General features: G+C 45.4%; 1 protein-coding gene across 1 annotated transcript; it reads right to left on the bottom strand.

Moving 5' to 3' along the window:
* Positions 1–1,255: 1,255 nt before the first annotated feature.
* On the bottom strand, positions 1,256–10,788 carry LOC103697378 (putrescine hydroxycinnamoyltransferase 1-like). Its single transcript, XM_008779217.4, has 2 exons — positions 10,297–10,788; positions 1,256–2,402 (listed from the first exon to the last, which is right to left on the bottom strand). Exons 1-2 carry the CDS (start codon positions 10,705–10,707, stop codon positions 1,518–1,520), a joined length of 1,296 nt encoding a protein of 431 aa, XP_008777439.2. The 5' UTR covers positions 10,708–10,788; the 3' UTR covers positions 1,256–1,517.
* Positions 10,789–15,141: the final 4,353 nt, after the last annotated feature.

Here is a 15,141-nt window from a genome sequence, read left to right as displayed (position 1 = left end):
ACTGTCACCATTACTATCCCTAACTAAAAAAGTGTCATCAGAGATCAAACTCCAAATATCCCAGATATTAAATAAATAATCAACATTTCTTGACTCGAACCTAGATAAGTTCAATGCGGGTGAACTCCAATTCAGTTCACACTAACATCTGTTCTTAGTTTCCTCTCCAGGAATAATGATGTTAAATCCATCATTTTGTTCAAGCATATTTGCAGAGGAAAGCATTATCCTAGTTACTAAGCCATGATCTCAACCTCTAATTAGACAAGCCCTAGGGCAAGTTATCTTGTGCCGCATAATCCAGGATGTGCCTAGGAAGATCTCATGTAGGCTAAGAACTTTGTTGGCCCTCCTTTTCTCCCTCGGGATGGGATAGAAAAAGGCACAAGTTGATGGCTGGGCTTGGAATACAGATGCATGAGTGTGCCACCAATGTCCAAGCCGAAAAGGAATAGATGGTAATGGATCCTGCTATCTTAATTTTGAAGGACTTTTACTACTGGGTGCCGCCTTCTTAGAGAAAGGAGCAGCTAATGGCGGCTAGAACTACGAATTAGGAACTAAAGGTTAAAAATAATTGAAAGACAAATTTAAAACGATAAAAATACTGATTATTGATTTATTTGGAGGAAGGCCTTTTCTCAGAATTTCAACAAAATATTTATATGCATATTTCTTAAACTGCTGGACAGTTCTCATTCAAGCATTGACATCTATCTTCCCCAATTACCATCGCATATCCACTTTCTTATCTGACAGTTGCTGTAGCAGGTTCCAACCACATCTCCACATCTCACATCCCAATCTTTCAGTAACTGTTTCCACCTCTCTCATCATGCTTCTAAACCCTAATATGTATTAGGCTGATTTCTCCGTATAAGGCATGATCAGCATTTAAGTCAATACTTAGTCCCTTCATGCGCCATATTTACAAGGGCCATACTTGTAACTTTTATATAACTCGGCCTGGTTCGACCTACTTCCTTTAGTCATAAGTTGGCCTGTCTCGTGTGGCATCTCATGACAATTCGATAGGCCTACTATAGTTTAATGCCCGAATTTGGTCTTTTGCCGTCATTTTAGCTGATCCTCATGTTCTTAAGCATATAATGCGCACGATCCTATCCAACTCTTTCATATTCGTGCTATTAAATAAGTACAGAACCTTCACCCTACTTTTCATTACCAAAGTAAGAGTCTCTCATTATTATCCGATTTCTAGCATCGTCATCATATGGTCATTATCAAACCGACCTTTGGATACGTATTTTGGATTAGACTATAGTGCAAATTAATGTACAGGCACACCTTTTGCAGGTTATCACAATCAGGATATTTAAAACTGAATTACGCTGAAACATCAATAAACCCTTAAAATTGCCCAGGCGGAATAAAAAATGACAACCGCCAAAACTCAAATATGCTGAAAGTAAATTCCAGAACCAAACTTATTAGCATGCGAGTCAATAATCCAGCTAAACAGCGACAAGCACCTGAAGGCAAGAGCTCAAAAAGTTTCAGAAGCCAGCCAACTCGTCATAGAATATCTTCCTGAGCCTCGGCATATTCTCCGGCTCCAGCGCCACCGCCAACGAGAGACCACCATCGTCTCCGGGGTTGTTCATGATGTACACCAGCCCACTGAATTGCAGGCACGCGCGCCCCATGAACACTGGCTTCCCCCATCCAAAGTCGGCCTCATAGATCGGCAGCCCCTGCCAGCTGATCACCCACAGATCAGTGCCCGGCATCGCCCACCTACCCTTCTGCAACCCCCTCACATCCTCGAGCTGCTCCAAGTAGTCTACGAGCGACCGGATGAATTCGTCATTTAATCGAACGGTTGCACCATGGATCATGTCCGCGCTGAACTCGAGTGGATTGGACAAGACTTCTCCGGCCGTCGCAACTGCCGACGTCCTGAAGATGGCGTTGCCGAGATAGCCTTCTGGAAGTGGGGGCTTAACGCGAGCGCGCGCATCGGCGGTCATGTACAGTCGGGTTTCCAGATCGCTTGAAAGCTGGCGGGCCTTGCACGCGCAACGCCACACGTGGGCGACGACCGCTTTGAAGGTGGAGAGGGGCTTCTTGCCGCCGCCGACGTTCTTGAGGGAATTGAGCTGGTTCTTGGATAGCTTTAGGATGGCGGAGTCGAAGGGGCATTTGCTGCCGCTGGAAGGCTTCGCTTGCGGCTTCTGCGAGTATTCGACATGGTCGAGGAGCACGGTCGGTGGAGACCGAGCTCGGAGAAGGGTGCGGTCGAGGTAAGGGGGGACGGCGAGCTCGATGCCTCGGGCAATTTCGGCCCATGAGTTGGCGAAGTGTAGTGCGCCGAGCCCGTCTGCGGCGGTGTGATGCACGGCGGCGCCCAAGCACACCCCACCACACTTGAAGAACGTTACCTGCAACAATTTGGATACGGTTTCAGAGATACGGTTTCGGATGATGGTTTCTGTGTTTGTTCGTTCGACGAATTCAAGTATTTGTCGAACACAGCTGTGGAAAGAGGACGTAAAGGAGAGCGACCGACTCCACATCGTGATGGGTCCAATTATTACCTCCACATTGTGACGATGTTACCTGATATATGTTTCCAAATCGTTATTACCATTGTAACCGATGGAATGTAGCATAAATTAACCAACTCCACATTGCGATGGGTGATGGGTCCAACTGCAAACCCCTCCAGCCGGATGGGCTAAGACCAAGACAAAAAACTGGTAGGTCATTTGACCCTTTCCAAGGTGGTAGTTGTTGCTGTCGAATCCGGATCGAGATGGGAGTATAGCTCGGACGACCCTAAGATTGGCTGAAGATGAATAGAGCACGTTGGTTAACGCATCGGGTGTTAGTCTCCTCTGCTGGTGGCCTTCAAGAAGTCCGCTTGCCTAAAGTTTCCGACAGAAACTCTCCGATGCCTAAGTAAAAATAATGAGATAATAGTATAAAAAGAAGAGAGTTTCGGAAGAGGGTGACTCTGTGAGTAATATTGCATGTGTTATATCTTGCATACCTAAGGTCCTTGGGCTGCTATTTTATATAGGGGAGCTCATCTTGTTGTTATCTAAGCTGATGTAGCATGTAATGATGGTCAGGCAACGGTTGGTAATATGACCACGGTGTGGGTGGTAAGCAATACTAGTGGGGCGCAGGCCATGGGGTTACCAATACTGTGAGCTGCCAGAGCTGTCGGTTCTTAGGACTATTAGTCTTTGTTGACACATGTTTATTGTTTTTCTCGGTCAATGGCTCCCTCTAGGTCGGGACCGAAGTTGCTCACCTTAGTTGGTTTGCTGCTCTGCTGGTGCCAAGGTTGTTCTCTTCGGTTCATGTTGGAGGTCAACATGGTAGATCTGGTCCGATATCAAAGTGTCCAACATTTCTCCCATCACTTGTCTCTCACTTCTAAGGCCAAATTCAGCCGATGAAAGTCGAGCCGTCATCTCGATTGAGAGTGAGACCTTCGTCAGGGGAATTAGGTGTGCCGATTGGTCCGCCCAAAGCGTCAGCAGATCTGGGCCATCTCTAGACATCATCATGCAGGGCAATTTTGCGACTTCATCATTGTGGGGTGACTCCAAGGCATTATTAATTCAACGATCCGGCGGATCACTCACGTCGTACCACGGGTTGACGCGTGGCTTGATCTGCTTGGATAGCCGGACCGACGCTTCGATCGGGACCATCCGTGTGCCCCTATATAAGAGCGTCCCTAACGTTCAACCTCAACTTCTTGCTCCATCTGAGTCCTCTAATGTGCACGCTCTAGGGTGGTGCTTCGGCGAAGTCCTTCATCTCCGAATTCGGTGCCCTCCGTGCTTCTCCATTCTCGGTGGGTTTACGCTCCTTGACTACTCGGTCATTTTCTTGTCTCCTTCGTCTCTTCATTCTTCTTCATCCTTCCCATCATGAGTAATAGTGAAGTTAATACCTCGAAGTGGAGTCGGTCGCCGGACCATTCTCCCTAGGCTCGACAGCCATCACCTTCGGCTGAGTCTGAGGTCCAATTGGGACCGGACCATGAGGCATCCATCCTCACATTAGAGGAGATGGACCTCGTCGGACACCAGCATTTTATTCTTTCCGAGTTCGCCTTTAAGCTCATCGGTCCCAATGACCAGGTTACCCCACCTCTTTCTTGGCTCATCTTATACGAGAAGACTCTGTGGGCTAGGCTGAGGCTACCTCTCCATCCCTTTTTTGTCAAGCTAATGAGGGCTTATAGCCTCGTCCCAACCTAATTAGTTCCGAACTCCTAGCGGGTCTTCCTCGTCTTACTCTCTTTTGTTTTCTCTAGGACATCCAGACCTTATTTCTCTTTTTCGGAGGTACTTCACTATGAAGAAGCATTCTCAGAATAGCAATTAGTGATACTTTTCTCCTCGAAAAGACTGCCAGCTGATCCGAGGTACTCCCTCTTCCATCTAAGGATGGAAAGAGAGGTTCTTCTTTGTTTACTCTGAGTAGTTATGGGGGTTCGAGACTGTGTGAAGGGTACCTCGAACCGACCTAAGTCGGCCCCCAAGGTTTGACTAGTGACAATCAAAGGGTCTTGGATAGGCTTCTAGAATCTCGAGCCAAGATTCCCGCACTGAAGCAGCTGTTGTCCGAGGAGACTCTAATTAACATCGGTCTGAGCCCGGCCGACCCCTTGGGTAAGCTCCTTCTACACTCTTCCTCTATCTTCCAGCCTTGTTGCATTTCTTTCTGACCTCATCCTTGGTTTTGCAGTTCTCGTTACTATGAAAACCGACCTTATGCTGATTCGTCGAGGCTGTCGCCGAGGTTGGGCTCCCCTAGAAGAAAAGGCTAAGAGGGGAGCCCTCTTCGTTTGTTACTGCCAAGGTCAGGGTCCCTTAGAAGAAAAGGCCGAGGGGGGAGACCTCCTCGGCTGCTGCCGCCGAAGTTGCCACCATGATTGCCACCGAGGCTCTGGCCCCCAAGGCCCATGGCTCGGCTTGGTCTCGCTCGAGATCGCCCGTTCGCAAGGAGTGACCTTCCTCTCTGGGTCGCACCCCCTAGGTTTACTCCCTAGCTGGTCTGTTTGAGAGTCGGACTCAACACTAACAAACTCCATGGTGGCAATGTTGTTCGTCAAGGCTATGCGGATCCCGACAAATAAGAAGGCTGTAGGCTCCATTGACATTGTCGAGTTCTTCGATGAGGCTTTCGCCACGGTCATCTGGGTAGGCCTCTAACTTGCAAATTCTCATGAAGTCTTTTACTTTGGTCACTTACTCTTGTTCTCCTTTCCAGCATGCTCACGTGATCACCGAGATGCAGTGAATGGCCTCGAGGCTCTTGAGGCACTGCGCGGCACTCAATGGATAATGGAAAGCTGCCAAAGAGCAGGCCAAGGCTACCAAAGTGAAGGGCAAGTCAGCTGAGGATGAGATTAGGTCAGTAGAAGCCAACGTCTCGGCCGCATAGGCTTAGGCGGAAGTGGAGAAGGCCCAATTTTCTATGTCCAGAGAGGCCCTCAAAGCCGCCGATGAGAGGGTAGTAGAGCCTTCTGCAAGGCTAGCTCAAGTCGAGTAGAGGGCCAACGAGGTCGAGCAGTGAACCAATGAAGCCAATCAGCAAGCTACCGAGGCCAAGGAGTAGGTCTTTCATGCCGAGGTCGCAGAGGTAGTAGAGGAGTACCACACCTTAGAGAGGAGTTTTGAGACAAAGCCTTGGAGAACATGACACACACCTTCGGGAAGGGCTTCAAGGCATGTCGATCTCAAGTCAAAGGCTTTTTTCCGGGATGGACTTCTTCGGCCTCGACGACGATAATGACGATGACAACATTGGTGAAGGCGGGGGTGGTGGAGAGGGCGACCCTGTCGACGGCGAAGGTGGCGACTTCGGCCAAGGTGGAGGCGCCGACTGGGGTGAGGGCGAAGGATAAAGTCTCTCGCCTCATCATTTTTTTACTTGCTCTTTCTATTCACTTGGGTAGGCTGAGCTTGATGTACTTTTCTTTTTGTTCAGCCTCTACTCAGGTCAGTGTAAAGATTCAAAAGTAATGAAATAGAAAAATTTTCCAAAAAAATCTGGCTTTAGCTTTCATCCTTCCCGCGTACTTTTGCTTGTGTTCAGGTTGTCGCCCCAAGCTTTGACTTTCTATATGGTTCCTTTTATTCGAGCTCTGCCAAGCTCAAAGTATTCACTAAAAGATAAAAAAAAAGTAGAGAAATTCCTAAAGTATCCATCTCCGGCCTTTATTTGTGTCTGACAACTTCTTGATTTGAGATTGAGTTGTCGCACCAAGCTCTTCCCCTTGTGGGGCTTTAGCATGTCTTGGCTCCTCGGTTGATCTTCACAAAGTTCATCTCACAAAGAATTTTGAGTGTGCTCGGTTGAAGGAAGTCCTAGGTCGGCCCGAGCTGTCTCCTTTCATCCCTGGACTATGGTCTCAAGTAGATTGAGATCCAAGAGGAATTTCGACTGGGCTCGGTCTTCAGTTCGGGCCGTTTCTAACTTAAGGCAGTCGGTCGACATGCCAAACCTTCGGTATGGGGATATGTATTTTGCTCGGGCCATTTTCGAACTAAGGAGTTCGGTAGGTACATAAGCCTTCAGCGCGGGGCCCGGTCATCCACTTGGGTCGCTCGACCGGAAGATGCCGATTAACACGCCAAGCCTTCCGCACGGCGAACGGTCTTCCACTTGGGTCGTTCGACCTGAAAAGGCCGATTGAAATACCAAGCCTTTGGCGTTGCGCCCGGTATCCTGCTCGGGTCATTCGACCTGAAAAGATCGATTGACATACCAAGCCTTCGACGCGGCGACTGATCTCTTGCTTGGGCCATTCGATCTGAAGAGGTCGATTGACATGCCAAGCTTTCCATACGGCAGCCGGTCTTCCACTTGGATTGTTCAATCTGAAGAGGTTGATTGACACATCAAGCCTTTGGCGCAGTGACTGATCTCCTGCTTAGGCGGTTCGACCTGAAAAGGTTGATTGACATGCCAAGCTTTCAGCACTGCGGCCAGTCTAATCATCTCTGGGGTATGCTCATAGAGGCATCTCTAAAGTTGGCTCCTAGAGGAAATTTGAGTGGGGTCGGTCTTGAGGAAGCTCCAGACGTCCTCAAGGTGTCTCCTTTTTAGGGGTCAGGTATTCTCAGGTGTCTCCTTTTTAGGGGCCCAGGCGTCCTCGGGGTGTCCCAAATCAAACTGAATTTCCATAGTTGTCAGATCTAAAAGACAAACGCAACAAGAGAATTTTTATTAGAAATAAATTTGGACTACAATATGCCTTACTAATAATAGGTGTGAAGGCTGTCGGAGTTCCAAGCCCATGGCATCGGGGCACCATCGAGGTGCCCCAACCCGTATGCCAAAGACCTTCAGTTGCTGCATTCTGAGCTCCTTTGAAGGCTTAAGTCTGGTGAAGAGCACCTCATATCTAGTTTCATTTTTCGAGGTGGAGAATTCGAACTGGAGAGTAAACTCCGTGACTACCTCGCCAGGGCCGATAAGTATGGGACCAACCCTGCTGCCCCCCAGGCCTAGTGACCCATCCACGTGTAAATTCATGGCCACTCTATGGTCTTCTTTTTAAGGAGTTCGGCTGCTCGAGGCACTTGGGTTCTCGGCAGATTTGTCAGCGATGGTGTTGTTGATGCTTGCTATCGGATGATTGTTGATTTGCTCCAGAGGCAGCGAATCAAAGGCCGGAGCGGGCGCACCTTGGCCCTACCGAGCGCGTATATACCAGTCCAACAGCCCAAGCTGGATGAGTGCTTTGATTTTATCCTTGAGCTAAACGCACTTTTTGGTGTCGTAGTTGCAGCCTCGGTGGAACCGATAATACTTCTTCTGGTCTCTCTTGGTCACTAGGCATTTCTTCGAATGTGGAGAGTGTAGGTAGCCTTGACCTTCGATCTCCATGAGGATCTAGGTCCTTGAGGTAGTGAGAGGGGTATACCTCTCAAACTTCTGAGGGGGGCTCTTGGGCCATCGCTAGTCCCTCTTACGCTGGGGTGAGACACTCCTTGGCTCTCCTCATGCCCCCTCTTACCTCCTCGGGGAGGGAGGGTCTACCGTCAGAAGACTTGCGATATGAGGCCATGGCTTCCTCTGCATTAGTATACTTGCCAGTTCGCACCTGCATTTCGATAAGTCGACGAAGAAGCGATTTTTCATAGAGAAGAGAAAGCTTAGCGGCCGCAGGCTGCTCTTCATCACTGACATCGTGACCACTGATCCAGGTCGTGGACCTCCAGTGCCAGCGTATTGAAGTGGTCGATGTATTCTTTAAGGGACTCTTTCTTCCTCTGCTTGATATCGAGCAGTGCATCCAAATCGCGACGTCGTCTTCAGGTGGAGATGAAATATGTCATAAAGAGGCGAGCGAGTTGTTCGAAGGAGTGGATGGACTTGGGCCGAAGCCCGGAGAACCAGAACTAAGCCGTCTTGCAAACAGTCATAGGGATGCCTTGCAACAGCATGGTGTCGATGGCTCCATGAAGCATCATGAGGGCCTTGAAGGTCTCAAGGTGATCTAGAGGATCTAAGGTACAGTCGTACGAATCTACTAGAGGCATCTTGAACCAAAGTAGGATCGATTCCTCCATGGTCTACCTGGTAAAGAGAGGCTATGAGAAGAAGTTGAGATCATTGTTTGCCCTCGGAGCCTATCCATTGAGGGCATAAATTTTTTGGCCCATTTTCTCAATTCTCCTATCAAGGTTGGCATCTCGCTGGGGCGGGAGCTCCACGAGGTAAACAGACGAGAGGCTCTAAATGGTGTCTTCGCAGAAGCAGGGACTTCGAGTGCAGCGCTTCCCATTCCGGCCGGGATTGCTTCGTAGAGTATGCCGGCTTTGATGAGACCACTCCGGATCTTGATGTTGAGAACGGTGGCTGACCAGGCGCATGTTGTGCGCTGGTGACGGAGGGTGAAGGCTTGGCTGGCTGGATTCCGGTTAGACTGGCTCCGGTCGTGTCGCTACTTACTACAGGCCTTGGATCACCATGGCCAGTGCCTGCACCTGTTGAATGAATTGGTTGAATTGCTCATTGCCTATAGGCACGGCGGGATGTGCAACGATCCTCGGGAGGTTGGAGTGCAACGTTGCAAGGCACGTGATGCACCTTGGGCTCCTCACGACTTCATGCTTGTTGTCTCTTCGCTAGATGTCGATGTAGTTGGGGCAAGGTCCTTTCTCTAGCGCTATCTATTGCCACCAAATCTAAACCGATGTGAGAGCGCGCTTGGACAACCTTGTGGTTAGCTGGAGGCTGGTTGACACGTTGGGTGCCGGTCTCCTTCGTTGGTGGCCAGCAAGAAATCCACTTGCTGGAAAGTTTCCGACGAGGGATCCTGCAATATATAAGTCAGAATAACGAGGCAACAGTATGGAAGGAAGAGAGTTTCAGTAGAGGGTGACTATTAGGAATATTGCATGTGTTATATCTTGCGTACTTGAGGTCCCTCGGGCTAGCTCTTTATGTAGGGGAGCTCATCTTGTCATTACTTGACCTGACGTGGCATGTAATGATGGCCAGATAACGACCGATAGTACAACCGCGGTATGGGAGTAAGTCTGCGTGGGTAGGAAGCAGCGCTGGTGGGGCACAGGCCGTGGTGCTGCCACGACTGTGAGCTGCCAGAGCTGTCGGTTGTTATGACTGTCAGACTTTGTCGACACGTATTGATTAAATTATGGCTCCAATATCCACATCGAAACTGGCCTAGCTAAAGATTGGGTTTGGCCAAGCGGATTGGGTTGAGAGTTCACATAAGTAGTGTTTGGTTAGCTAGATCCAAGTTTGAACTTGTTTTTCCTTGGGCTGGGTTTGGGTCAGGCTTTTTGGGTAGGAACGATGCTTTGTGTACCCTAGCAAGTACCCCAAAGCTTACCTTGACAGGGTTTTTTGTGAACCTGCAGGAGTAAAATGGGTACTATAGTCCCTTCCCACCTACCCATTGTGTATGGGGTACTAAGCCGGGTCTGCTCTCATCTTGGCTACACATTGGTGTACACACAGTAGTAATTTGGTTAAATAATATATCTTTATATCTACAAGCATTGGGTTGATGCAATCGCAATTGGATTGTAGGAATCAGAAGTATATAATGTATACCATATAGCTACTTATCATAGCAAAATCCCTAGGAATTTAGAGCATTTCATGTGATACCTACGTTAGATCAGCCCCATCTTGGAGGCAAATCGACCAACAAATTATAGATAAACTTCCAACTAATATTAGAATAACAATGAAGCATCAAAGATAGAAGAGTTTGCTGTTAAAGAAAGGAGAAGAAATATTGAAATAAAGCAACAGAAGAAAACTGACCTGAAACATGACTAAGATGCACGGTGGGTCGCCGGACTCCACCGACGGCACCAGCAACTGCCTCATCTCCGTCGATGGCGCGAAGTCCCCAAACTCATCAACCGTCGAGTCGGAGCGGGCAACGACGAAGAGAACCCCCTCCCCTGTGCACTGGATCTCGACCCGGCCCTCCCGGCTCACCCCAAGCCGGCCGGCCAGCGGGTAGAATGGCACCAAAGCCTTGCCCAGAGCCGCCTTCATGGCCTCCGCCGAGAAGAAGTTGGGGGCCCCGTTGGGCCGGTAGAAATAGACCGTTGGCGTGTGACCCCGGGCCACCAATAGATCCAGGTTTGATAGCCAGATCTCATGCTTTGGGGTGTCGTCGCTCGGAGTCACCAAGCCGGTCTCCAATATCTCCACCGTCTTCCCCATTCTTCGAACTGATGCTATCTCTCCTCCTCTATCGGTAGTGTTGTAACGGAGCCCCTACCGGATCCTGTTATCTGTGGGAATAAAATAGTTACGAAATTTTTTTAAGACACTCAGGCCCCTACCATCAGTGATTTAAATGTGCGGTCCCCTCCATGATAAGGTGTCCCGCAAGAGAAATTATATCCCATATCTGGTGTACCAGCTCAACGGTGCACCAAACCAATTACTTTCCCCTTACTTCTCCCAACAATATAAAAGGGAACCGGAAGAAACCAAAAGAAAGTATAAAAAAGAACGTCAAACGAAAGTATAAAAAAAAAGAACGTGAAAAGAAATTATTAAAAAAAATTTACTCAGCCCCTAATCTCACTCTCATTCATGACCGTATCTCCTTTTCCTTTTTCTTCTTCTAGAACGAATAAATCATACAATGCGGATATAAATATATTTAAATTTTTTTTAAAATAACAATTTTTGAGATGCACCGGATAACTTTTCTTTTCCGTCCAAAAAATATCTTCAAAATAGTTAACTACATAAGATACTATCCAAATCACTGCTCTTTTTTTTTTTTTTTTTTTTTTTTTTTGGGTTGGGGGGGGGAGGGTGAATCATATCTCACGAGTACGGCTTCTTGGGCAATCCTTCTCCAACTCTACCGCCATCTCTTTCTGGAGCTTGACAATTCCTCTAACCCCTGCAAGTCCAAGCTTGGTCCCTCCGGCCAAATTGACACATGTCTCGTTTCTGGATCCACGCGGTCCCCCGTCGGGCATTTGTCGTCATCGGAGGAAGAGGCCGCCTGGGTGTACGTCCGAGTTCACATGGGCGACGTGGATGCATTATTTCCAAGGGATAAGGGAGCGTAGGCCGTGCCGAGACGCACGATATAGACGGCGGGCATTGGAAGCGATACGCTACAAATAATCCTTCAAATTATGTAGTGACACGTGGGAGATAGATGAGCAATCATCACGTACCGTATTACCTGGAGGAACTGCAGCCGTTCGTCTGTCTGATTCTCCGCACGAATCATAAGATCGTGATGGGCTACCAGCTCCGCCCAGCAATGCATGTCGCGATATGGGACAGCGCTGGAATAATTCGCACCTTCTTTGTCACCTTTTTTTTTTAATATCCAAAAAAAAGTTAGGAAAGTGAGAATGTCGTGCTTTCATTTGTAGACCTCACGAATCACACCATTATTCGGGTAGTTCAGATATCATAGATTAACGGTTACTAAATGACCATTACAATATTTCATTAATATTTTATAGTCACAGAATCATTCACATGAAGCCTGTTTGCCGTGACACAGTTTTTTGCTCAATAGCAAATGGCTTACCTTTACCCGATGAAGAGCGGTGGCTTAGGCCAATCAAGCTATTTCATGGTCTTGTTTAACTTGATTTTTTATTTATTCTTAAGAAAATATGAAGATATCTGCAATAAAAGACAAAATATTAAGTAGGACTCAATAGGAGTTTTGAATCTAAATTGATCCACATATCATTGACTTAAAATCAGAATAGATAAGGGCGTATTTCGGAATCCAGAGTGCAATGGATTTCATCCCTAATCAATTCACAATGCTGGGCCCTTTGATTTCTAGATATAATTTGAACCGGATCTCGAGATTTTATCTCTAAAACTTCAAATTATGGATTGCTGTGTCATTGAGAACATCATGTATGGATTTTTCTTATAGAGTATGCTTGATTGCAAGGACAGCCATGGAAGGTATTTTTAAAGAACTATAAATAAGGTTTCTAAAAAAAATATTATTATTCAATATAAATGCACAATTCACTAGAAAAAAAAAAGTCTTTCAAGCGTTTTTCCTCGTAACTATATATACCTTAACGTAAAATACGATCAATAATTTTTGAACAACTTAATTCCTCCCATGCTAGTGAAAATGTACATGTGCAAGTTACATTACTCACCACTCAAATACAGCTCTTTTGAACAACTTTACGGTTTGCAATGCTAGAAACGTTTTTGGAGTGAATTTAGTCTATTTTGGCATCCCATGAAGAGCACACAAAGCTATGAAACTATTGGGAAAGCATATCTCTTGCAAGTTCCATCTACCTATCAAATGAGCATTATATTTCGGAATGGGAAGGGTTTAGGCAGTTAAAGACAAAAAAAAAAGAAGGAGAAGATTGGTCAAAGAAATTGTTAACCAATCAAAATGCAAAATAGTATGCTTCTATCGACGGCAGAATCATTTCCTCAGCATGCAGGAGGAAGTTTGATGACTGGAGTTTTGTAAAAGCTACAGGCACTTCGGGAGGCATTCTTGGCAATTGGCGAAACTTTTCGCTATGGAGTTTTCTCATTAAGCTGTTTGCGTTCGCGGAATTTTAGTGGAGCCTCAAACAATTGGCTCGTTTGTTACATGGAGACAAGAACACAGTTTTTTTCCCACCATAGAAAGCTTTAGGAAGAGAAAGAATACTATTCACTGTACTCGACATCAAGAGAAGATCACAGAAGAGCCATATCAGATACAAGCTGCTTTTGTAAGTTACTGCTCAAAACTATTGGGGCCAACCTCACAGACTGAAATTACAGTGGATTGGAACAAATTTTTCTCAGACTGTACCTAGCCGTCTTCTTTCTTTTCTTTTTCTAGGTTTTCCTCTGTGTATATACTTTTGTTCAAATAAAATAATCTGGGTGGTTCAAAGCCCCTCTTTTCCATCCAAAAAAGAAAAAGAAAATGTACTAGTGTACAACTTGTACACCGTGGGTGTGGGTTCTCAGATAGCACAGACAGCATTTTTTTTCGTTTGTATTGACGGTGCCATCTTTCGAGCATATGGACAATGCTATCTTGCAGACGCTTGAAAAAACTGTAACTAAAACCTTGACTCGAAGCGGTGCATATAGTTTGGATTGGATCAAGGCCGGGGATTGATTTAGAATCAATCCATTTCAATTTCTAGAAGAGAGATTGTCACGCCCCCGGCACAGTAGCTTGTGACAGAAAGGACATGTAAGGCCTACTTTTTGATTCATAGATATTAATGCCATTCCAAACTCAGATAGTCATAGAAACAAATAATTTAATTTATTTATTTAGAAAAATAGTTCACAATCACTAATAATAAGAATATGTTCAAATTAATTTTATTTAAGGAGAGCTAATTAATACCTTCTAAATCCTAAACTCTTCACTGCTTGGTCACAAGATCCTTCTATTCTATTGTATTTGAAAAAAATTAGAAGAGAGAGAATGAGTTTTACGGGCTGAGTAAGTTGCCAAAATTTCTAGTGAGATCAATTATAAAATAATTTTTTTAAAATATAAACAATTTAACAACATTAACATGCCTTCATCAATTTAATTTTTTTTTCAAAATATACCATAAATAAAGGTAAATCATAAACTCTCTATCAGCTTTTGATGACTACAGCCATGATCGGCCTCGTGGCAATATCCAAAAGAGACTAGCCCACTGAATGTAGAACATGCGATCCATCAGCGTGTGCCATTGACCAACCTTAACTAGCTAAGTCTGAAGAGAACTAGCTCCGAATCACATGGCCTCGATTCGTCCCATGATAGGGCAAAGAGACTAATTCTGAGAATAAAACATATGAACCATCAGCGTGTACCAATAATAAGGCTTGACTAGCTAGGCCTAACAGAAATAGTTTTTGACATGTGGCAATAATCAGTCCATTGGCTAGACTCAAATCATAGTCAAACTAGAGGATTTTCATAATATTAATAACAACCAGTTTCTCATATATAATATAACGTACATAATTGTTGTCAACAACATAAGCAATGTTAACCATAATTTTACAATAATCGGAAATTCATGCAGAATTGAAATAAGAGTAATCATCTCTTTCCAAATATTATGTAGTATTAAAACATGCATATCAGCTTATTTCAAACTTTGTTATTAAGCAAATAAATCAATGTTTTCATAATCATGCCAAAGTAAGAATTTATGCTTGATCCATAAATGTTGAATTATTCTTGTTATATAAACATGTATAACACTCATAATAATGCATAATTTTCCAAAATTATCAAATTTTAAATATTTTATTTTCAATCATACATTCAAAACTAGCAAATATGTATTACAATTAAAATACATGGCATGCACTAAAAATCACCAAAGGTAAAGAAAACTTATATTCTTAAATGGATCAAATCCAAATTTTCTTATGGAGGCTAATCACAGCCTTTGACGTGATGCTCCGCTGGAGTTGAAGGCTCGTATCAAAATAATTAACACTGTTAGCTTTCAATTGAGAGAGAGAATAAAGAAAAGAGAAAATTCAGTCTAGATCTTGATCTAATAATTAGCCTAATCATGGGCCTGGTCTTTGTGGTCAAGAGAGGAGGGTGACCATAAGGGAAAAGGTGTAGGTCTAATCGAATTTTGGAGCCAATCTAAAGAGGTG

The sequence above is a fragment of the Phoenix dactylifera genome, unplaced genomic scaffold (assembly GCF_009389715.1).
Source record: "Phoenix dactylifera cultivar Barhee BC4 unplaced genomic scaffold, palm_55x_up_171113_PBpolish2nd_filt_p 000564F, whole genome shotgun sequence".
In the NCBI taxonomy this organism is placed as follows: domain Eukaryota; kingdom Viridiplantae; phylum Streptophyta; class Magnoliopsida; order Arecales; family Arecaceae; genus Phoenix; species Phoenix dactylifera.
This window is presented reverse-complemented; position numbering and strand designations above follow the sequence as displayed.

Bases quoted from the DNA above. Each gene is read 5' to 3' on its own strand.
- LOC103697378 (XM_008779217.4), bottom strand. From the start codon at position 10,707: ATGGGGAAGACGGTGGAGATATTGGAGACCGGCTTGGTGACTCCGAGC. The intron at 2,403-10,296 runs GTCAGTTTTCTT...AAATTGTTGCAG, and splicing joins GCATCTTAGTCATGTTTCAG to GTAACGTTCTTCAAGTGTGG.